At 44.5% G+C, this 24,140-nt stretch overlaps 1 protein-coding gene across 1 annotated transcript in view; it reads left to right on the forward strand.

The window, feature by feature from the left end:
• The window catches only part of LOC138514699 (arylsulfatase A-like), a 186,460-nt gene that overhangs the window by 19,290 nt on the left and 143,030 nt on the right, over positions 1–24,140 (forward strand). The window contains exon 5 of the mRNA XM_069630110.1: positions 21,721–21,845. Within this exon, the coding sequence (XP_069486211.1) occupies positions 21,721–21,845 (125 nt within the window). The remainder of the gene's footprint in view (positions 1–21,720; positions 21,846–24,140) is intronic.

A 24,140-nucleotide genomic window follows, 5' to 3' on the forward strand; every position in this document is an offset into this window, starting at 1 on the left:
GTGGAACACGCCTATTTGGGGAGGATTCTAAAGGTGCCCAAGTCGTTTGTCTCGTTTATTCTTCATGAAAAACTTGGCTTGTCATGTATCGAAGACCGCCTGAAAATAGCACCGGTTATATTATGGTGGTAAATCTGGAAATGTCTCTAACCAGAAACATTGTGTCCGATATAATAGAAAGTGACGCCCAGAGAATGAAGGAACGCAGAATAAGATAAAAGTGCCTATTAAAAAGTACATTGATGCCCAATGGGGCGTTATATAAGGGTTCATCATCCAGATTCAAAGAATTTGACATAACAATATATAAATAAGGTCTTCCATTGGGCATCCCAGACTACGCATTGACTTAGTTGGAGTGCTGGATTGAAGTCACTTACAGAGTGGGGGCTCATAGCCGGGACTTCTGGATTAGATCTACCACTTGTGCAGCTTAATACAGTGTGCTAACTGATAGGATACATAAATCCTGTTGGATCACCATGCTGTGTTACACTGTAAAAGCACCCCTCAAAAGGGAACACTCTCAGGAAATGGTCTGTTTTGCAAAATAAAATAATAAACTTCTGTAAGTCAGGAAGGAAATCAATTTCCAGAATGACATCATTGGTAGATATCAAGATAGCTAGGGAGCACCTTTTGCATAAGTTGTTTGTGAGAGGTGAATGGACTCAGCAGGACCAGAATATGTGGTTGCAGGCAATCGCACCCCAGATCACTGCAACAGGGTCAGACATATGGAGAGATCAGGGTCCATTACATGTATCCCTGAGTGAACTATATATGGCCCCTAATTTATATTGAATAAAGCCTCATTTGTAAGGTGTCATTTTAGGGTTGAACATTTTCATTTTCGCTGGCGCACAATAAATCTGGTGGCAGAATTTAAAGTGGATGAGTCTGTACTGTTGGTTCATGGATATCTTATCTGGTGCAAGGTCGGACTGGGACAAGAAATAGGCCCACACACCCAAATAAAAGTGCCCCACTACTCGCCTCAAAAAGGTGGTCCACCTCCGCCTCAAAAAAGTGGTCCTCAAACCATCATCCGTGAATCACGTCAATTCACGTCTTTACAGAAAATGCTACTTATGGAGAGTTGCTCTCTGTTACTCTGAATCTTGCACTCGCTTCCTGCCCCACCCCCCTACCTCTTGCAGAGCATCCACCTCTCCAGCAAAGGTGAACCAAGGCAGCTATAATAGGAGGAAGCATTAGTTGCCCTACCTTTGAGCAGTGGTTTGGGTGGGAGGTCAAATAGTGCCTAGAAGTAACTACCAAGTGCTCCCTTGCAGCCTCACCCCCATGTTCGGATTAGCCACCGTGCAATCTCAATGCAAAGTGCAGGTACAACATACTCATTTGGGCCTGTTTTTTGACCAAAATGATGGGTCTGTTTTTTGCCTAAAATGGGCCGGTTGTGTGAGTTACTTTACTGGGTAGTAGTTTTGACCAGTGTTAAAATGACAAATATTTTTTATAATGCACAATTTTCAACACATATTAACAAAAAAGTAACCCTTTCGGTACTACTTAAACAGGCTTTCACAAATGAAGCCCTAACAAAAGAAGTTGAACTAATACCTACCTTGTCATCAGGCATAATAGACTACATTTATATCTCAGCCGGAATCGAAAACTGCATGATCAGAACTGGAAACTGTGGGATGTTTTCACCCATGCATCCAAGCCCTACAACAGTACTGTGCATTAAAAACATTAGAGTGGCCACCGGAAAGCATGCTGCTCGCCGTAAATCATCCAAAAATGCACAGTAAAAATCTGAAAAATAGGCTGCCATCTACTTTTGGCTATGTCACTGAGCACAGGAGATCACTGCCTAAAACCACCATTAGCAACCTGATTCTAACCCCTAAACTTCAAGGGGCTCTCACCTTCAACAGCCGGGCCGTGCTGTTTGTTTCTAGCCCAGAACCCCGTGCCAGAACCGAGATACAGAGAAAGCAGAGCTGTATCCAGAACCCATCAGATCCAGTTCAAGAGACCAGACCAGACTGCCGTGCAGTGCCGATAGCAGACCAGAGGCTGTGCTGTGAGCAGAACCAGTGCCAGAGACCGTCTGGTGGCAAGTGAAGTCCAAACCTGACCAGATCGGTGACCAGGCCCATTTCCATTCCATTCCAAAACTAGGAGTGAGTCTCCAATCTGGAACTGTACAAAGGCCCTCATTAGGACCCTGGCGTAGAGGGTTTTACGCCGGCGTAGTGCATGGCGTACCTCTCCGCCAGACTACGAGTTCCCGTAGCGCCATGGATGATTTTTACGCCTGCTTTTTGCAGGCGGAGAAATCCATGGCGCTACGGGACCTTGATGTTAATTACGCCACCGTAATTTACGGTGGCGTAATTAACGCCTTCCCCACTCCCATTATACCCTATGGGGCAAGAATGGGAATGGGGAAGGGTAAAATGGGGATTGGGGATTTACCGCCCCGCCAAGGTCGGCATGGGGCGGTAAGTCCGCCAACCACCTTGGCGGAGTTGGCAGCTTTGCGCCATGGACCATGGTGCAAATTGCACCATGGTCCTCCGCCAAGGTCCTAATGAGGGCCATAGTCATCTCTTAGTCGAAAGTAATCATATTCAATCCATTTCAACCTATTCAGAACTGCATTTAGAATTTTGTGTCCATCCTTGATTTCAAATCTGTAAAAGCGTCATCTGTCATTCTGAAACCTTGACTTTATTTTTGAAAATCTGCCTTCACAAAAACGTCTGTATCTTTTGAACCACACATCCTAGAAGCACAATTTAACTGTCATTTTAAAGCTAAGATCTTAAGCCTTCGAACAAACCCAAAACGACATTCCAACTCCTTACAGTTATTTTTTTCCTTAAGTGATCGCGATTTACGCACGCTGAAAAAGTGCCGCAAATTGCAATTTAGCTTACTTCCACCACATGTTAAAAATAGCTGCTTCTTGCTTGCAACTGCTGACTTTCGTTTTCAACCTGATAATCACTCATGAATCATTGCTAGTGTGGACCTGTACCAATCTCAAGTAATTCTCACTAGTGCGGAATATCCTTTAGTGAATTAAAATCATTTTAGCATATTTTTCACTTCATTGCAATCACATCTAAAAGGACTTTGCCTGCTTTAAATCATACCTGTTCTCTCTAAGCGTGCTGGGGGGAACTGGAATTGAACTGCATTATTAATTGTATTCTTGAAACCTGTGTGTCCTCAATTCCATCTCATCATATTGCATAGGGGGGAGTGAGTTGTCACAAGGGAAAAGGTTATCATATTATCTCTTGTTGAACCCATATCAAGTTTATTTCTGTGTTGCATTCTTTACCACCTTGCATTTCCTTGAAACCATACAAAGTATTCTCTGCTACCTTATCCTTTCTATACCTACTCCTCATTGATTAAAGAGAGTGTGCTATTGTAATATTACCCATTGTTGACCACTATTATATTCATAAGTGTGCTATCAGATATTATTTTGTTCATAAAAGTGTGATATATATATATATATATATATATATATATATATATAGTTTAATTTGTCAAATAAACCTTTTAATTTGCAAAACAAACCTACTTCTTGGCTCAGTGAGGTCAGGGGGACTCAAACAGAGGGGCGTTATATAAGGGTTCATCATCCAGATTCAAAGAATTTGACATAAAAATATATAAATAAGGTCTTCCATTGGGCATCCCAGACTACGCATTGACTTAGTTGGAGTGCTGGATTGAAGTCACTTACAGAGTGGGGGCTCATAGCCGGGACTTCTGGATTAGATCTACCACTTGTGCAGCTTAATACAGTGTGCTAACTGATAGGATACATAAATCCTGTTGGATCACCATGCTGTGTTACACTGTAAAAGCACCCCTCAAAAGGGAACACTCTCAGGAAATGGTCTGTTTTGCAAAATAAAATAATAAACTTCTGTAAGTCAGGAAGGAAATCAATTTCCAGAATGACATCATTGGTAGATATCAAGATAGCTAGGGAGCACCTTTTGCATAAGTTGTTTGTGAGAGGTGAATGGACTCAGCAGGACCAGAATATGTGGTTGCAGGCAATCGCACCCCAGATCACTGCAACAGGGTCAGACATATGAAGAGATCAGGGTCCATTACATGTATCCCTGAGTGAACTATATATGGCCCCTAAAGCCAAAGATGAGCACAACAAGATTGCCAGGATAGCGGCAAATTTATATTTATATATGGGAGCCATACAGGACAAATGTGCTGAAGGCCAAGATCTGGCAAGTAGGCAACTGATGGCATTAGAGAAGGTCCAATCTGACCTGGACTCTGCTGAGCAGAGGCTGCACAGGAGCCAGGAGTCAGAAAATGATAGTAGACAGTATATCATTAAAATAAAAGAGGATATGGGTATCCTGCAACAGGAAAAGGCAGACCAGGATACCAGATTTCTGGCCTTGCAGAAGGAGTACCAAGAAGGTTTGGACTCCCTACTGCAGAGCCAGAAAAAGCTGGAGCAACAACTGGACTTCAACAGGGCATGCGCAGAGCAGGTAGTCACCCTGCAAAGCCACCTAGATAGGGAGAAGGCAGAGAGCAACACATTATTTCTGAAAGACCTGGACACCCAGGCAGAATTTGAGGAAGAGCGCCAGAAAGCTGGCGCCCTTCAAAGGCAGAGGGACGACCTGGCAGCACAGATGCAGGCTCTTACTCAGGAAAGGGACACCTTAGGCCAGGAAGTCTGCCAGTTAAAAAGGAAAATGGAAGAAAATCACCTGGCCCTCCAGGGACTGAGTGGCCTCTAAAAAGAGCATCAGGACTTGTTAGAGCACACCAGGAGGGTGAAAGATGCTCTGGCAAGAAAGGAGCAGGGCAGTAGGGACGGTACCCAGGAGGTAACCCTCCTGCAGCAAAGACTGACCCGGTACTCCAGGACCAACCAGGTAGCACAGAGGGAAAATGAGGCTCTCTGTCAGCACAATGATAGGCTCCAGCAACAGATAGCCATGCAGGAGAAACTGATAGAGTCTAGTAAGGCCTTGATTGAGGAACTGAAAGCACAGGCTCTTGCATGGCAACAGGGAGCAGGGGCTGATAGAGATGAGGTTAGCTGGGAAAGGGAAACACCTGAGCATAACCTCAGGAGCCCTAGTACCAGTGGCCTTCACCTCTCCCAGTCACTGGACGCTGCCACCCCCATCTCCCCTGGCGCACAAGAACCCAGGACCACGGGGATGGCAGATTACTATCCTGCCAGAAGTATGGGGCTCATGGGCAAGTGCCTCCCAGGAATGGATGGGCGGGCATCCGGGCATGGGCACCCAAGTACAGTGCAATTTAGTGGGGAACCTGAGGAGAGTAGGCCCACTAAGGGCATCCTGAAAACCTCTGCCCAGTTAGGTCAGTGGGGGGGTACCATCAAATCCTGGCAGCAAAGAGGAATCTGAAGACTCCTCTGAGCGTCACAGGAGACCAGGTCCCCACATTCTGCCAGCCATTCCCAGGCTCCCAGAATCCAGGAAAACCTGGAAGATCAGACGGGAACCTCTGGGAGCAGTGCCTCTGAGTCAGAGGATGAATGGACCAGGGTTAGCCGAACCAAGAAGGCCAATAAGGCAAAAAGGGCCTTGCTTAAGGACCCCTTAAAACAGATCAAAGCACTAAGGAGTGTCATCACTCCTTATCATAAGAACTCCAAGTATTCTGTTTGGGAACACTTGGAGCTCTTTGAACAAATGATGGAGACTTTCCATTTGAAGGACAGCAGTAGCTGCATTCAGTATCTAAAATGGATATTCTCCCCAGAACACTCCAGTTTCTTTGCGGGGCTGGAGGACCAAAATCATGCAAGATGGTCCACATATAGGGCGGCCATCTTATAAAAAAAATTCTGTTCACCGGAATCCCCAAGAGGCTCGCAAGGCAGCCTACAATTTACAATGTGGGGAGGATCATGCCCCACAGGAATTTGTGCAGGAGCTAAAGCGTGCCTTTGCGCAGACTACCAGAAGGGTGCGCACGGACAGTAAAGAATTTGTAAATACGTTCTTTCATGCCTTACCCAAATACATCATGACCCAGCTAGTGAGAGATTTTCATGAGAAAAGGTCACTAGACTGGGTCATTGAACAGGCCACCCGAATCTATGAGGTGCCGAAGCCCATAGAAAATAAAATGCACAGAAAAGCCCCAAATTGACCAGCACACCTGCTGGTGCCAAGGTGGCAGAGGTAAAGGTTGCCCCCATTTTGGATTTGGAGATGGGGGGGCCTAAAAACCTGCCTGCACAGAATAATTCCAAGCCCAGAAGGCCCTCGGGACAGTCACAGACAGGGAGCCAAGGAGGTAGTCCCACAAATGGGGTCCCTCACTCCCCTGACTATGTAAGTCCCAGCAACAAGGGAAACCGACCCATCCTGGGTTATGTGTGGACTCCTCCAGCCCAAGGGGGGGGGGGAATCCAGCCAAGCACCTAACCCAGGGAACTTCTCTCCTAACTTCCCCCAGGAGGGAAAAAAATCACACAAACCCTGGGCAGAACTTTTTCCCGAGGTATCCACCCAACTTCCAACCCCAACATCATCCATCCTTCTTTCCCCACTTCCCTGAGCCCAGACCACTTAATCCGGAAGAGGGGAGGCCAAGGTTAGAGGGGCACCCAAATCTTCCCAACCCGGGGTACTACCAGAAAAGGGATAGCTACCCTTCCCGGGCTCCGCCCAGGGGAGAAAACAGAACCCTGTATCAGCTTGAGCGGGTTTCACAGTTAGAGCGCCAGGTCCAAAATATGGCACAGGAGCTGGGTCGCGTGCTGAGGGCTCAGCACAACCCTCAGATGGGCATGCCGGTGCAGAATGCCCCAAACTCTGGACCTGGTGCTCCAGAACAATGACGGGGGCAGCATCCCGATAACCCACCGGTTCCCAGGTAGGAGGCATAAGGGGAAGGGGGGTGTAAAGCCTTGGAGGAAGCTTCATTCCCCACTTGTATACAGCCCCTGGAAACCCAGGAACCAGAAACAAAATCTCCTACCCATGAACGTCTGCCATCCAAAGAGCAGAGAGGGGTTAGGAGAAACAAAGGACCCAGACAGACCCATTTTGTGGAGGAGGTACAGATCTTCCAATTTAAGGGAGAGGGATCCTCAGAGGATCCTGGGAAAAGGATCTTCTCCTTCAGAGATGGGGGAACTCCTCCCAAAGAAAAATGGGTCCCAAGGGATTCAAATCCAGACTGGGTAGATATGGGGACTGAGCTAGCGCTGCCCATCATCCCATCCCAGAACCAACAGCAAGAAAATCCCCTGGTTCAAATCCATCCTGGTGACTGCCTCCAAAAAGGGGGGACGGCCCAGAACCGGAACCAGGGGAACTCAAAACTTCTCCTATCTCTAGTTGCCAACTTTTTCTTTCAGATTCCCAAGAATTCTGCCCAAAACTCTTCTCTTTCAATGTTCAAAACCAGAAAATTAGCCCACCAGTTGTCCAAAAATGTGCATTATCTGTGCCCCCTTGCAGAGAAGGAGGGAATATACCATGCCCCGGTACAAGTACAGGGCAGGGTACAATTTTGGCACTGTTGGACACTGGATCCCAAGCTACCCTTCTGTCCAAAAAGGCCTTTGATGAACTGAATTCAGGAAGGGGGAGAAATACCAAATCCCTCTCACCTCTCTTCCTGGACAACTTCAGAACTTTGACAGGAAGGAAATTCCCGTCGAGGGGACTGCGGATTTGGACATTAAAATTGGGTGACACAAGGTAAAACACCTGGTCATAGTAGTGACTACAGAGGGCACCCCTTGTTTACTAGGGAATTACCTCCTGAGAAGGTTGTCACCCCTAATAGATTGCATAAACAAGGTCTTCTGGACCCAGACTAGCCGACCAATAAAGTTAGAACAGAGTGTCAACCATGTTAGTTTAAATGGCACATTCCACATGGTTGAACAAAAATCTGACCAAGTAGAATTTCACTTCCAGAACAACCAAATTCCAGACGTGATAGTAATACCAGTAGGACAACATACCCATGAGCATGTTGAAGGTGTTTTCTTAAATTTTCAACATACTCATGAGTTGTGGAGGCATTGATCAATGTCTGCTCTTGGGTCCTGTAGAGAAGATGCTGCGGAAGCACCATCCTGCGTCCAGTCATCAGCTCAAACAGTGACATTTTAGTTGCAGATGAAGGGGTAGATCTGATGGCCATTAGGACAAGAGGTAAACGAATATTCCAACTTGGCCCAGAATCTGCCACAAACTTTTTTAAGATGCTCACAATGGTTTTGTTGGAACGTTCTACTGCACCAGAAGAGGCTGGCCGGTAAGCAATGTGTAGCTTCCTTTTAACCCCCAGTATCTCCCACATCTTTGTCATTACTTTGCTGGTGAAATGGCTACCTCTGCCTGACTCAATCCTTTGGGGTAGTCCAAAACGCGAAAAGATGTGGTTGATCATTAGGGCAGCTGCTGTTTCTGCCTTGCAGTTTGGGGCCAGGAGACATTTAGTAAATAAGCATGTCACTGTCAACATGTACTTATTCCCTCTATTGGAGCGAATCACAGGCCCTATGTAGTCGACTTGCAAATCTGACCATGGCAGTGTCATCCCCCTCTTTTGGAGAGGCGCACGTTGTGTGAGGGATGTTGGCTGAAATTGTGCACACACAAGACACCCCTTCAAGTATTGGTCGAGGTCCTGCCCCATGTGTCGCCAGTATGCAACATCTCTTAAGATTTCAAGTGTTGTATGAAACCCCCTATGACCGGCTCTGGTCGCATCATGGGCGTGAGTTAACATCAGGCTTCGGAATGCGGTAGGAACCACCCACTGATCATGGCCAGCTTGTGATTTCTTTACGAACAAACCGTCTTGGATTCGGAACATTTTTTAACATTTCATCAACACTCTGAGGTCCTCTTTCCCAATGTAATCGGTATCCGTCACGGGAGAGTTCTCAGGGTCCTCAATGTGTTGGTAAAACCTACCAATTATTGGATCCCCTTTCTGAGCCGTAATCAAATCAGTATCTGGGGTCTCCTTACTCCATTGTGCAGTTGAAAGATCATTGTGAGCATTTGTCTGGGACCTGGTGATAGCAGTGACCTGGATTTCCCCCAGCAGGCACTCAATCTCTATTACATCCCCTTGGATGGCATCGGTTTTGGCCATCTGATCAGCTAAGTCGTTTCCAGTTTTGTCTGGTCCCTCTACTTTGGAATGACCCTTGATCTTTTTCCAGTAGATGGTCATCCCATTCCCGGTGGCCAGATCATCAATGTTTTGAATTAACTTACCATGTTTCAAGGGTTTGTTATTAGCACATAACATGCCTCTGATTTTCCAATTAACCAAGTGCTCCACGAACCCGTTCTGTACATAATCTGAATCTGTGGTTATGACCAGTTTGTGGAGTTGATGTTGGACAGCAGTGAGGATAGCTTGATGCACAGCCATCAACTCTGCCACCTGACTACTTCGGGGACCAATCTTGTACCCAGCCGAGGGTTCTGGGGACTCATTCACCCATGCATTCCCTACGCCGGCCACAGGTTCTTTCTCCCCGTTGTTGTGAACATGGTAAGAGCATCCATCCACATAGACATTGGGCATTCCCTCACACTTATCTTCTTCAAAGACTTTGTGTGGGGAATTGAGGTATGCCTCCATGTTGTCCTTGATTTTTAGACTTACGTCCTCGAGACAGTTTTCTCTGGCGCAATCATGCAAGTCAGCCAGACCTTGCGCGAGGGGACTATTCTTGTTTTGACCATATCTGACCTCCACGGGAAAGCCTTGCATTGACAGAATCCAGGAAGTAAGTCGGGAATTACTCAAATTTCCGGCCCTGATTCTGTCACTTTGGAGATTTCTCAGAGGCTGGTGTGGAGTCTCCAATATGTGTTCCCCCTGGATAAACGGGCGGTAATTATTCAATGCTCACACCGTTGCCAGGAGTGCCTTCTCACAGTCGTTGAATTTTTCCTCCACAGAGGATAAAGTTTTACTCGCATAGGAGATTACTTTATTGACCTTGTCATGCTTTTGATATAATACTGCAGTCAAGCATGTATTAGAGAACCCTGTCTCCAAGAAAAACTCCTTGTTTCTGACAGGGTAAGCCAGGCAGGGCGCTTGTGAGAGGCTTCTTTTGAGTTGTCTTACTGCCTCAGCTTGTTCCCATTCCCACTTGACCCCCGTTCAAAAGATAAATCAGGGGTCTAGTGATCTCTGCGTAGCCCTCAATGAACTTTCTGCTGTAATTAGTCAGTCCAAGGAGGCTCCTTAGTTCCCGCAGAGTTGTGGGGTCTTTCAGTTTCTGAAGTGCTTCCACTTTCTTTTCCTGTGGACAGAGACCATGAGGAGTAATCTCATGCCCCAAGAAATTAACACAGGTTCTACACCACTGTGCTATCTGAAAGGAAAGTTTTCTTCCGGCGGCCCTCAATTGTGTCAGAACATAACAGATCTCTGCTATATGTTCCTCCACAGTTGGACTTTTGATGAGGACATCATCTACATAAGCCAGGTTACCCCTTTCACCCAGATCGGGCATGGCCTTATGTAGGAAAATGTTGAACTCATTACCGGAGTTGAGGTATCTAAAGGGAGTCCGGGTCCATGTGTACTGCTGGCCCCCAAAGGTAAAAGCCAGCTTTTACTGGTCCTTCCTACTGACAGGCACAGTCTAGTATCCATTGGTCAGGTCTATTGCAGTGAATACCTGTGACCCCTGGATCTGGGCCAGCCCTTGGTCAATGTAGGGCAGAGGCTATCGGGAAGTATGGACCCATTTGCTGAGCTCCCTAAGGTCGGCACAGAGTCTCCACTGGCCGTTTGGCTTCAATATTGCCAGCACCGGATTATTGAAGGTGCTGTGTACTGGATGGATTATCCCCCGGGACTCAAGGTTCTTAATTATTTCAGTAAGGGACTCCATGGATGCGAGAGGCAAGCAATATTGCTTCACAAACACTGGAGTCATGCCAGGGTCCGTGGGAATTGTTGTTGTGTGGATGTCGGTGCGACCACAGTCATATGAGTCCACCGCAAAGAGATCTTGAAAATCCAAGAAAACTTGTTTCAACTTTTGCTTCTGCTCCAGAGTCACACAGGTATCAGCTAGGTTGACTCTCTCTTCAACCATCTGCCTGAAGCCTGGAAAGACTTCTGGTTTCGCTATCTCAGCGGCCTCCTCCAGTTGGGTGGAGAAGTCCCTGCTCAGAGTGCTGATTTGGACTGGTGGCTTCAGGTGGGAAAGGTAGCCCTTATGGACCTGGAAAATCACCTCATCCCCTCTGAAGTCACAAGTCACATCTTCCTTACCATAAGGGCAGGAAGTGTACACCAGGAAATTCCGCCCATGCCGGGTAATGATCCTGTCTGGTGTTGTATGGTCATCACTGTCACTGTCAAAACAGTCCTTGGGGATTGGTCCTAACAGTTCCTTTCCTAGATCAATGGAAACATGTCAGTCATCAACCACCATTCCAATAATGGTGCCTGCGGCTTGAGTTATACTCTTTAAGTCGCTGTTATCCACCTCTATTGGAATGGTGTCATGTTCTATATTGACTAATGGTGTTGGGTTTACCCCCAACCCCTGCTGTTGGAGAGAAGCATTTAGATGAATATAAGCATCAGGGTTTTTCAATTTTTGTCCTCTTTTAACTTTCACCTCCAGGGAGAATTGTCAGGTCCTTTCTGGGATGGTGACTTCCTCTTTAATCTGAATTTCAACTGCATAAGGTAGCAATTGAGCTGACCTAAATGCTTTCTCTGGATCATCAAAGCCCATGGGATTATCCGCTAATCGGGACCAAGCTTTGAAGTTTATTAGGTCCAAACTAATGGCAAAGCGATTGAGAATGTCACTGCCTAAGTAAAAGGCGGCAGTGACGTCTCACACGACCCAACAATTATGGACTATGCTCTTGTTGCCAATGGAGATTTTGAGCATACACCTGCTTGGCAGGAGATGTTTGGAATTGGGTGTTTCCAGATCCATTTCCCATTTGTCTATCAGTTTGAATGTGTGAATGGCTGGATCTTTTGGGAGTTGGCGGAACATGGCTTTGCTGATGAAGCTCTTACTGTTGTTCACACACACTCGGGCGAGAACAGAGTCCTTCCCTTCATTTAACTGAACAGGAATGAACAACTGCTCTGCAATTTTCTGAATATGGGCCAGGCTTTGAGCTGATTTCTCCTCTTTATGGACTGTTGGAGTGGGAATGTCGGATTGCGGATTGGTAAAGAATTTCAGAGTGTTTCCTTCCAGTGTGGAATACCACCTTAAACTGGAAGGAAGGTTGATTTTCAGAAATAGAGAGGACCCCCCCATCACCAGAGAGATCAGCCGATAGCATGAAGACCCACTATGACCTGAAGACCACCAGAAAGGAAAACAATGTAGGAGACCGGGTTTATCTGTACAATTTCCAAAGGAACCAGGCCAAACAGCAGAAGTTTCTGCCTACCTGGAAGGGACCTTTTGAAATTGTAGGCAAGATCTCACCAGTCGCCTACAAGATCCTCATCCCCAAAGGCAGTTTGGCGGAAGGGGATGACAAGTGGGTCCATATTAATCAGCTAAAGTGTTGCCATCCCAGGCACACCCTGCAGCAACTGGAGCAGTCATCTGGAACCCCAGAGGGGCCGCTACAGATAAATAAAATTCCAACCCTAAAATATTCCACATATAGGCTATAAAATATAATGATAAGAATGCAAATGTCTCCTGATTTATAACATGTATATGTTCACCCCACTACATTAATAGTGATGGGGCAATATCTACGAATATGTTGCTGCCGCTTTGCTTTGTCATCCTAGGAGAGATAAACCATGGAGACTGACCAAGGAGGATGACCCAGGGACTGGGAGCAAAGATCCGAGGGGCCCGGAGTACCGCCCAATACTCCCATCAGGACCGGCGAGGAGAACCGATCGATCCACCCTGATGGAGGAAAAGATGCTGAACTTTGCCATCTGCGGAATAAGAAGAAGATGAGGCTAACATGCCAGTCTTGCGAGTTCCATTGATGGAAAATCAATGCCATCGCAAGAGGGGGGCTTGTGGGATGTTTTCACCCACGCATCCAAGCCCTACAACAGTACTGTGCATTAAAAACATTAGCGTGGCCACCGGAAAGCATGCTGCTCACCAGAAATCATCCAAAAATGCGCAGTAAAAATCTGAAAGATAGGCTGCCATCTACTTTTGCCTGTGTCAGTGAGCACAGGAGATCACTGCCTAAAACCACCATTGGGATACCCACACAGTAGCCTGAAACCACTTGGAAAAAGCAATGCTGATTGCAAAGGAATGCAGATCTGTTCAAAAATCCGTTTTATTTGGTGTCAAAAATTGCTAAAATCATGGCTCACAAAACCACCAGAAAGATCAAATCTTCTTGGGGGGTGTTTCACATTACTCTACTGCAAGAATCCACATCAGTACTATATTAGCAAGAATCCTATGCTATCAAAGTAAAATCCCCTTTTAAAAAATAGACAGCTGTCAAAAATGGGTGCAATACCGATACTAACCACTACCAGAAAGCCAGCGTTTTAAACCAGACACTTTTGTAAGTTTGAACAATTGAACTCAAACTATGCCAAAGAAAGACTTGCTAAAAGGTGGAGACAATTTAAAACTATATTCTTAAATGACTTGAAGGAAGCAATTGTTTAATGTATGTATTAAAAATGTGGGTTATATACAAATTGTAGGCATTGGTTGCAGAGTTAAGAAGTTTCCTACATTGGGATAAAAGAGATTCCACACCTCCCCCCTGAACAAAAGAAGCTTCCTTCTGCCCTTGGCCAAGAGATTAACAGACCCATGGGAACAGAAACCAGCCAAGGCACCCTGGTATGCTGGCAGGAACATAAGACAATAGACTATTTCAATTGAATAGAATATGCTGATTTGGGTGTAACTGTCAACACTGCTCTGGGAGAAACAAGACATGTGACCAGCTGACTCACCAAGCTTCTAGGGGCGGGGACAAACCAATGGGTTTACTGAATTGAAGGCAAATATATGTTTTATAAGAATACTGATAACTAATTCTACCAAGCGTATAAAAATGTACAATTCGGAAATTCTTAATATGAAAAATTCACTCACAGTTTGAGACTAAGCTGAAATCCGTACGATGTTCTGAGACCAAACCCTGTAATTATTAATATTGTAGCTGCTGTGTTTATGCTAGAAACATAATAACTTACAGTAATATTCTCAGAGAGGGTGTGTAGGTCTGTGTTAATTTGGGTGCAAGTCCAATATTGCAAAAACCACCAAATTCGCGAATCGGTTGTCATTTTTGAACTAAAACTCTTAGGAAAATCAGAGTTGGAACAGAATGTACCTTAATTCATCTGTGATGTGTATATGTATTATGAACAACTTGTGTATCTGGGAAACCTGGTTGTTATGAAAAAACATTTTCTATGACAAACCAAAGGGGAGGGATTACAGCTAAACCATAAACATAGCATCACTCTGACTCATTCTGACTCACTACTCCTTTCTCCAGTCAGGGCACGGAGAATCCTCTAACCTATCAAATCCTTAGTGGGTTGGGCATAGAAAGTCAGCCTCTACACCCACTTAGAAAACACATAAAAAGAGACTGCTGAGACCTAGATAGACACAATCACTTTCCACTTCAACTGATTTCTTGCGCAGCACTCTGCCGGACCGGATCCAGACAATATCCAGAAGAACTTAGACTCCAGATAGATCCAGAGCAAAGCTCTAGAACCCAAACTCTGGAACCTTGGAGAAACAGAGGCCTAATCCACAAGCTGAACTCTTCCCAGTAGGCTTCAGAATCTAGCAACCTGATTCTAACCCCTAAACTTCAAGGGGCTCTCACCTTCAACAGCCGGGCCGTGTTGTTCGCTTCTAGCCCAGAACCCGTGCCAGAACTGAGATCCAGAGAAAGCAGAGCTGTATCCAGAACCCATCAGATCCAGTTCAAGAGACCAGACCAGACCGCCGTGCAGTGCTGATAGCAGACCAGAGGCCGTGCTGTGAGCAGAACCAGTGCTAGAGACCACGCGGTGGCAAGTGAAGTCCAAACCTGACTAGTTCGGTGACAAGGCCCATTTCGATTCCATTCCAAAACTAGGAGTGAGTATCCAGTCTGGAACTGTACATAGTTATCTCTTAGTCTAAAGTATTCATATTCAATCCATTTCAACCTATTCAGAACTGCATTTAGAATTTTGTAATTTCAAATCTGTAAAAGCGTCATCTGTCATTCTGAAACCTTGACTTTATTTTTGAAAATCTACCTTCACAAAAACGTCCGTATCTTTTGAACCGCACGTCCTAGCAGCACAATTTAACTGTCATTTTAAAGCTAAGATCCTAAGCTTTCCAACAAACCCAGAACATATGTTTTTCCGTAATCGCGATTTACGCACGCGGAAAAAGTGCCGCGAATTGCAATTTAGCTTACTTCCACCACATGTTAAAAATAGCTGCTTCTTGCTTGCAACTGCTGACTTTCGTTTTCAACCTGATAGTCACTCATGAATCATTGCTAATGTGGACCTGTACCAATCTCAAGTAATTCTCACTAGTGCGGAATATCCTTTAGTGAATTAAAATCATTTTAGCATATTTTTCACTTCATTGCAATCACATCTAAAAGGACTTTGCCTGCTTTAAATCATACCTGTTCTCTCTAAGCGTGCTGGGGGGAACTGGAATTGAACTGCATTATTAATTGTATTCTTGAAACCTGTGTGTCCTCAATTCCATCTCGTCATATTGCATAGGGGGGAGTGAGTTGTCACAAGGGAAAAAGTGATCTTATAATCTCTTGTTGAACCCATATCAAGTTTATTTCTGTGTTGCATTCTTTACCACCTTGCATTTCCCTGAAACCATACAAAGTATTCTCTGCTACCTTATCCTTTCTATACCTACTCCTCATTGATTAAAGAGAGTGTGCTATTGTATTATTACCCATTGTTCACCACTATTTTATTCATAAGTGTGCTATCAGATATTATTTTGTTCATAAAGGTGTGATATATATATTGTTTAATTCGTCAAATCCATCTTTTAATTTGCAAAACAAACCTACTTCTTGGCTCAGTGAGGTCAGGGGGACTCAAACAGAGGGGTGTTATATAAGGGTTCTTCATCCAGATTCAAAGAATTTGACATAAAAATATATAAATAAGGGCTTCCATTGGGCATCCCAGATTAGGCATTGACTTAGTTGGAGTGCTGGATTGAAGTCACTTACAAAACATCGCTACACCAAACAGCGACCACCATCAGTTAAGTATTTCATGGGATGAAACTACAATGAAAACAAAGAACCAGTCATTGCCACCGCTTGAATTAGTCAATGGAACGTACAGACTCTGAATAAAACAACATCAAATCAGTCAACTCATCGATAACTTCAGGAACACTGACAGAAAAGGAATGTCGAAACTGAATTATGAGTGAATCCTTCGTCCATTTGAACAACGTGTGAAACAACAAGATGGAGTACCCATCCCACGTAAGCAATGCTTTAACATACAAATCAACGAGAAAAAGAAAGAACTCAGAAAAAAAGTTTGCGACCTAATCAAATGGAACACCACAGAGAGCAGACAGAGAATAAAAACAGAACAACAATACTACAACAATTGGATAAAATACATGAGAAGTAGACTAATCCAAAATGACGCGGAAAACATGCTAGCAGTTGTCTAAAAACAGAAACTCCAGAGATCTATGGTCCCTGCTGAATCCCAATTCAAAGACAAAAGAGAAACTGATACAAGATGTCGCCCAACTGAAGTGGATTACATACTTCACATATCTATACAAAGAAAGGAGCCATAACACCAACTACATCTAAGAAATGTAATATAACCTGGAGCCAAGATAACATCTTTGAATCAATTACTAAACTGAACGCCTCTCGGGCCCCGGGACGAGATGGCCTTTCCAACACAACCATAAAATCGGCCCCAGTAGAGTGGAAAAACGTCTTTGTCCAAATATTCAGGTTAATTGTCGAAACCAAAGTAATCCCGAAAACCTGGAGGGTGGCAACACTGATCCCAATCCACAAGCAAGGTGATAGGAAGGACCCGGCCAACTATAGACCGATCGCCTTGCTGGACCTTTTGGAAAAGCTGTTTGCCTCCTACTTGCTGAAACAACTGTCATCCTGGGCAAAGACCAACAACAGACAGGCCACAGACAAACTGGTACTAACATCAATCTTTTCCTCCGAAACCTGGTTAAGCACGAAGCCATCAAGAACAAAACCCTAGTCTGTGTAGCATTCGTCGATTTACAGCTAGCCTTTGACGCGGTAAACAGACAAATGCTTTGGGACAAACTATCACAATGGAACTGCCCATCTGACATCCTGGAGCCAATACAGCAGCTTTACTCCAATACAACGATTCAAATCAGGATGTCCAACGAAGGAGTAACAACGAGACCGATACAGACCTGGAATGGATTAAAGCAAGGATGTCCCTTAGCTGCCACTCTCTGTAACCTGTACACGTCTGACTATGAAGAAGAAACACACTCAACAAGAACGAACCCACCAAAACTCAATGTAACCCCAGTGCCGGTGATGATGTATGCAGATGACATTGTATTACTCGATAAAACCGCCAAGCAAGTCAGCGTGATGATGATGGAAAAGTATATGAAGAAAAATGAAATGAAAATAAATAGTGCAAAAACCAAAATCATGTTGCTAACAAAATCGATAAATAAGAAAGAAAAATCGCCATCTATCATAATGGGAGGAAAGCTCCTCTCAGTAGTGAAATCCATAAAATATCTTGGGGTTATGATTAATCAATCACACAACGAAAAAGAGTGGAATGAAGTTCTCGAAGCAAAGGCACAATTGCTTGCTCGACAAGGGAGATATCTGCATTCCAAATTTGGAAAATATTCACTTAAACCGATTGTTGCATTTTACAGACAAAAGGTAGTTCCTGTCCTGAGCTACGGTAGCGAAACGATGCTTAAACAACACCAGTCTTTGTGGCAAAAATAAAATATGAAGCAACATTCTGGAGGAAAGTTTTGGGCCTTCCCCATGCCAAGAATTCACTTCGAACTTGCAGTGCAATCAATAGAGTCCATAGTCCTGTGGAAACAACTGGACCTATACAGAAAAGTGAAGAGTGAGGAAAAAATTCCAGCAGTGGATATATTGAGAGACAAGTGCAATTCCACAAACGTGAGAGCATTGACCGCGTGGAAGAACGAGATTGAAATGAAAATGGCGGGGGAAGATATATTCACAGAAATGTTGATCCTACGTCCACAATACGCCAAACGAAAGATCCAACGCAACGATTGGGTAAAGACCATACAGCAAAAAGCAACATACAAGCGCAACCTGAACTGTGACATAGAGACAAGACCTATTAATCAGCTCCCAGATTACTTGCAAATCTTTCCGAATCAATCAACACGCGACACATTCCTGAAACTCTGCCTAAAGTAACTCCCGACAAGAGAGCTCCAAGTGATAACGAAAAAGATACTGCCAACACAACAACACAGCCGCTTCTGCGATCAGATAGGAGTAACAGAAACGCTATACCACGTGTTTATTGGAGTGCTTAGCGTTGAAAGAGAAGAGAAACCTATTTCGGGACTTCTTTGGGATATCAGAGAATTAGATGGAACCTGAGGAATGATGGGCACAGATCTTGCTAGGAAAAGATACAAAATTTATTTTTACCATTGTATAATTCTGGAACAGTTTACAGAAGATGCGTACCAATAATTGAACGAACAGTAACTGATAACGGCTATAGGAGGTAACTGGAGCAAAGAATCACCCAAGAATGTATGAACGATAAATAAGGATACAAATGAAAAGTTTGTGATCAAACTATAACATTTTAATTAATAAAATTAAAAAATGAATGAATTGCCATTGGGGCAATTTTTTTATTGGTGCCCGAGACAATTTTATGCCCCACAGGGGGCACATTTCACAGTGGTGCAGCAATTGATAATGGGAGGCAGAGAGCAATGTCACATTTGCAACCATTAATATGCAGGCAGGGAATCAAAAAGGAAAGTGGGGCGGCATTCATAGAAGGGCACACAATATTACAGGTACCAGGTTTAGCATAGCCGGGCAACAGTTACTATTTATACCACAGTGATATATCACAGTGAGACAACAATTGCTATTTACCAGGGTGCTCTGCTTCAGTTGAGCAACAATCCATATGGATACCAGGGTGCACACACAGTGGGGTAACAATTAATATCGATGTCAGCAGGCAATATTAAACTGCAGAACAATAATAAGAGAAAGTTAACACAGCACGGAATATGGATGATAGTAGGTTGTAGTCCCTTACTGAAGAATACAGATAATGGTGGGTGGCAGAACAATGGAGTCAAAGCGGACAGGAAAACAGACACCAAACATTGCCATGTGCTGGCTTCCCTGTTAACGTTGCCCTGCAGGATGGGTGTTAACATTAAGGAGGGGGGTCACATGACCAGGGAGGATTATCCTAGACTGCTGGTCTACCTGAGAATTAGGGGGATGTTTTGGGGTAGGAAACGCTGCAAGCCCAGACCAGTAAAAGTAGTGGCAATACTCAATAAGCAAAAAAATGGTGCAGCAGAGTTCCCCTTATGGGCCTGTGTGTTCCTCAAGTGTGCAGGGCCTGGATTCAGAGTTAGATCAGCCTCAGAAATTCCGAGGTGGTCACATGACCAGGTGGGCCTATCCTAGGCTGCTGGGTTGCAGAGGAAGATGGGATTGCTTTGGTGAAGGAAGGGCAGTTACCCAGGCCAATTAAATGCAGCTCTAATACACAATAAACTAAGTCATGTGCAGGGCCCAAATTCAGATTTTATATTTGCCTCGGGAGGAGTTGGCATGACCAGTCAGGTCTATCCCAGGCAACTGGCTTAGATGATAATAGGATTGCTTTAGAAGAGAAAGAGTGACTCCCCAGGTTAAACCAGGGGAATGACAGGAAGGCTCTTAGCCTCCCGCTCCTCCTGGGTCCTAACATCCTCCTTATTCGCTGGCAGTTCAATGCGCAACGCCTTTCCTATGTTCTGGGAAGTAGCTATGTGTGGAAATGGAGCGGAGCCAGCAGCCTGGTGAGAGTGCGTTCGCTTGCGACTCCAGCCCCGACTCCCTAAGATGATTATACCAGGTAAGATCTCGCTCGAACTGAGGAAGGCAGTATTTGCGTGCTGGCACACAGTTCGGTATGCTAATAGCTAGTGAATACCGTCTAAACAGATATCACCCTCTCGTTCTAAATGTTATACTAGATACATTTAATCTTGAATAATAACATCATATTCTCTCACAACGTGCTGGAAAACATATGCACTTATGTAAAATGACTTATCTGAAGGAGTGCAGCAAAAAGAAAGAGGAAAGGACCTGGGCTATAGGAGGCTTGTACTAGGACCTGGCATCTGATAGTTGGAGGATAGGGGCCTCCGGACAACCAAATACCAGAGATTCATGGGACTAGTGGATTCAGTTTGATTTTTATTTGAACTCTTTAATCTATCGGATTTCATTTTTCCTATGGATCTAAGTATAAAACGAAAATGTTCAGTTTAAATGTTCAAAATTTTAAAAAGCTGTGAGTTGCAGTATTAAAGAAAGTCGAGCATAATGCTTGCCTCCTGTCTTGACAGAATATATGCTTGATAGTGTAATATATGAATACCCCTAATTATTTTGACTTTTAGACCAGTTTATTGTACTCTGAGAGGTACACAGCATGAGGAAGCCTACTGCACTTGACCTCTCAGCACAAGAGCAGATAATGGTAAGATATCATCCTAGTCAGCATCATAGTAATGATTTACAAGATAATCTAGATGCATAAACTGTGATTTAGGAGACATTATTTACCTTTCTACAGATTTGGACTTTCTCCTTAAAAGAATGATGTTGCATAGATTGCAGCATTTTACAGCGCACATTTGGACAGGAATATTTTAGTGGTAAGACACAGCATCCCCCCTTTTTAACTTTGATTTAAGGACTTGAGTGCCCACTTTGGTTGGGACCGATTTATTTAGACACATGAGTTACATGTCTCTTCACCCTCATTATTTTCCAGATCTAAGGTCACACCAGTTGGCAGATTGGTGATGTGTATGCTCTATAACCAATATTCATTAGAGGATATTTGGACTTTTTTATTTATAAGGTGACTTAACAAGCTTGAGGAGACATAAAAATTCATTTTGGTTTTCAATAAAAACTGACGCCCACAGAGGATCGAATCTGGCACTATACAGAAACATGTCCATGGAAGTAGACTTGAAAGTGTACTTACCCGTGAAGAGTGTACTATTTTAAGGCATCCCATGTTTTTATTTTGGCAGCACAAGTCTGACTTATACCTTCAATGGGCCTCATCATGAGGTGGCCGGTACCACCCAACACTATTAGCGTTACTGCAACTCGGTCCAATGCAATTTGCGCCAGAACCTGAGTTGCGGTGGGGAGGTAAATCCCCAATCAGGGCATCTTGGCACTATAAGCAGCAGCGCAATTAGCAGCGTGCTAATAGTGCCAAAAACAGGCAGAAAGGCTTACCTCTCTGCCCATCTCGAGATGAGGCCCAATGTATTTGTGTTATGCTTGCAATAACAAGTATGCAACATATATAGAGTGGGAAACCCAAGGGTACCCCGTGAGGTATTTGTTTACTTTTTATTCCTCTATTTTTCTCCAGCCCTGAAACCATGCGCATGTCCAGGGGCGGAAGCTCAGGCCATCTAAAGTGTGGCAAGGACACCACCTATGAGGGTGGAATGAGGGAGCCTGCCATTGCCTATTGGCCAGGACATATAACTCCAGGTACAGTATGATTAATGACAGTATATCGGAAACTTGCTATTGACAATGACCAACATAATTTAGAACTGTACAGTGTACCAGGCCATACCACCCACGATGGACAAAGTGGTGGCGACACTTTGGAGCGCAAGAGGAATAATGCAGTGGGGGCAGTTATTTCGCGATAAACAGTTTGTGACGTGGGAAATCCTAAAAGATACTGTGGATGATACGCCGAGCCACAAGCTACACTACATGCGAATGAGATCTGCCATAGCTAAAACATGGTCGGAATATCCGGCTGAACCTACGATAAATCTTGGCTTGGGTTATATGTTCACGGCTGAGAAGGGTAGGATATTAGCATCAACACTGTATAAGACCATTATTCAAACCCGCCCATCAGAGCCACATAAGGCCAAAGACAGGTGGGAGTATGACCTGGGACAAGCCATCACTGACGACCAGTGGTCACGAATATGTGCACTATCCAAATCTTTATCCTGTAACACCAGATATAAACTGATTCATTACAAAATTGTACATAGACTGCATTATACCCCAGTCAAACTGAAAAGTATATATGCAACCACCGAAGGTCTATGTCCAAGATGTGGCTCTGAGACAGCTGACACTTATCACATGTTCTGGTCATGCACACATCTGAGGATGTACTGGGAGGAGATATTCAAAGCATTGGATGACATATCCGAGGAACCTGTTGAATGGTCACCAATGTTATGCCTGTTGGGGGCCACAGGGAAGATGAACCCAATTTGGCGGAAACTACTGAACGTGAGCTTACTACTGGCCAAGAGAGCGATATTATTAAAATGGAAAAGCAAACCCCGCCCCACTAAGAGAGACTGGGATAGAGACATGATATGGGCAAATGATAACGAAGAAATATATATTGACTCATTGCAAGTGGCTACGAGATTTAAAAACATATGGTCCTTATATAAACAATACCTAGGTGATAGGGCAGAAGGAGAGGAACTGTCTTGAAACGTGTGGTTCCCCCACCCCGCCTTTTCTTTTGTAGAGCTTTACTGTGTTCAATAATGTATAAATGGCAGATTTGACATGTCCATATGGTTAATGTATCTGTGTGGTATAATAAATAAAGTTTAAAAAAAAAAGAACTGTACAGTGTAATAACCTATAGAGTCTTCAATGAAGTGAAGAAAGCACCCAAGTTGGGAAGAGGTTCCACTATCGGTCATTGGGTAAAACATATTGTTTCAGCTACAGTTCAAGAGATCCCTATTGGAAAATGTTTGAATAAGAAACACTGTGGTGCCTAAGCAAACTCTAGATAGCAGCGTTATACAGCTTTTAGAGCTTTCACCTGGTGCAAAGCCTAGTGTCAGAAACCAGAAGGTGTCTCACCCGCTAGTCCCTGCGGATCTGGCATCCAGGTGACCAGGAAACCGCCATCGCTTTTGGATCCAGTTCTTGGGGTGGACCAGTGCGGAAGGATCACTTGGGTGAGGGGTCTTCGGGGAGTGGGAGTGGGACACTGGATGGTGAGACGCGGTTTCCCTCCCCTTTAACACCTTTACCCCATACTACCAGGTAGGATATGTGGGAACCTTACCCCCCCTTTCCCTTCTCCAGTACTTTCACACAGACAGCCCGGTCTGGGAGAAAACAGACTCCCACCGAAGCAGGGTACCAGACATGTCACTCTAATGTGGTCGGGCGAGGTCAGGCAATTACTGACAATCACCCACACCTGACTTCCATTAAAATTTCCACAGATAAAAGGCGGGGCATGAGAGCACACTCTGAGCGAGGCAAAGCACACAAAGGAACATCAGTTTCGAGTCGGCAGCTGAACGAGGGGAGAAAGACGGCAAAACCCAGCGGGCTCGTAAGAAGGGAAATACTGTTGACCTTTTAAGTAAAGCACCATTACTTTCAAGAAACCGTCAAGGCAGAAAGCGTAAGGCCAGGAAACCAGGCTAAAGAATCCTTCATAGTGTGTGGAAGATACCGAGGGCCCTCCTGCATAACTGATCAAGGCGGGGAGGAGTAGCAGCAACTGCTGTGGTATCGTCCTTGACTCCAAGAACAAAGAAACGCAAAAGAGATCAACACTGCTGGTGAGTTGGGAGACCGATGCAAGACAGGTCTGTGTTGAAGTCAACATTGCAAGCGGCAACATTGTATAACGAACGCTGGAACGAACATTGTTAAATGGGTGTGATGAAAGATGCAAGTAAAACTAAATTGCTGATGAATGTTTGAACTTGAAAAGGGAAGATACGATACCGTTGAAAGTGGTCCGGAACCGTGAATGTGCTCAATTGA

This window comes from Ambystoma mexicanum, chromosome 12 (genome assembly GCF_040938575.1).
Source record: "Ambystoma mexicanum isolate Mex_15411 chromosome 12, UKY_AmexF1_1, whole genome shotgun sequence".
Classification (NCBI taxonomy): Eukaryota; Metazoa; Chordata; class Amphibia; order Caudata; family Ambystomatidae; genus Ambystoma; species Ambystoma mexicanum.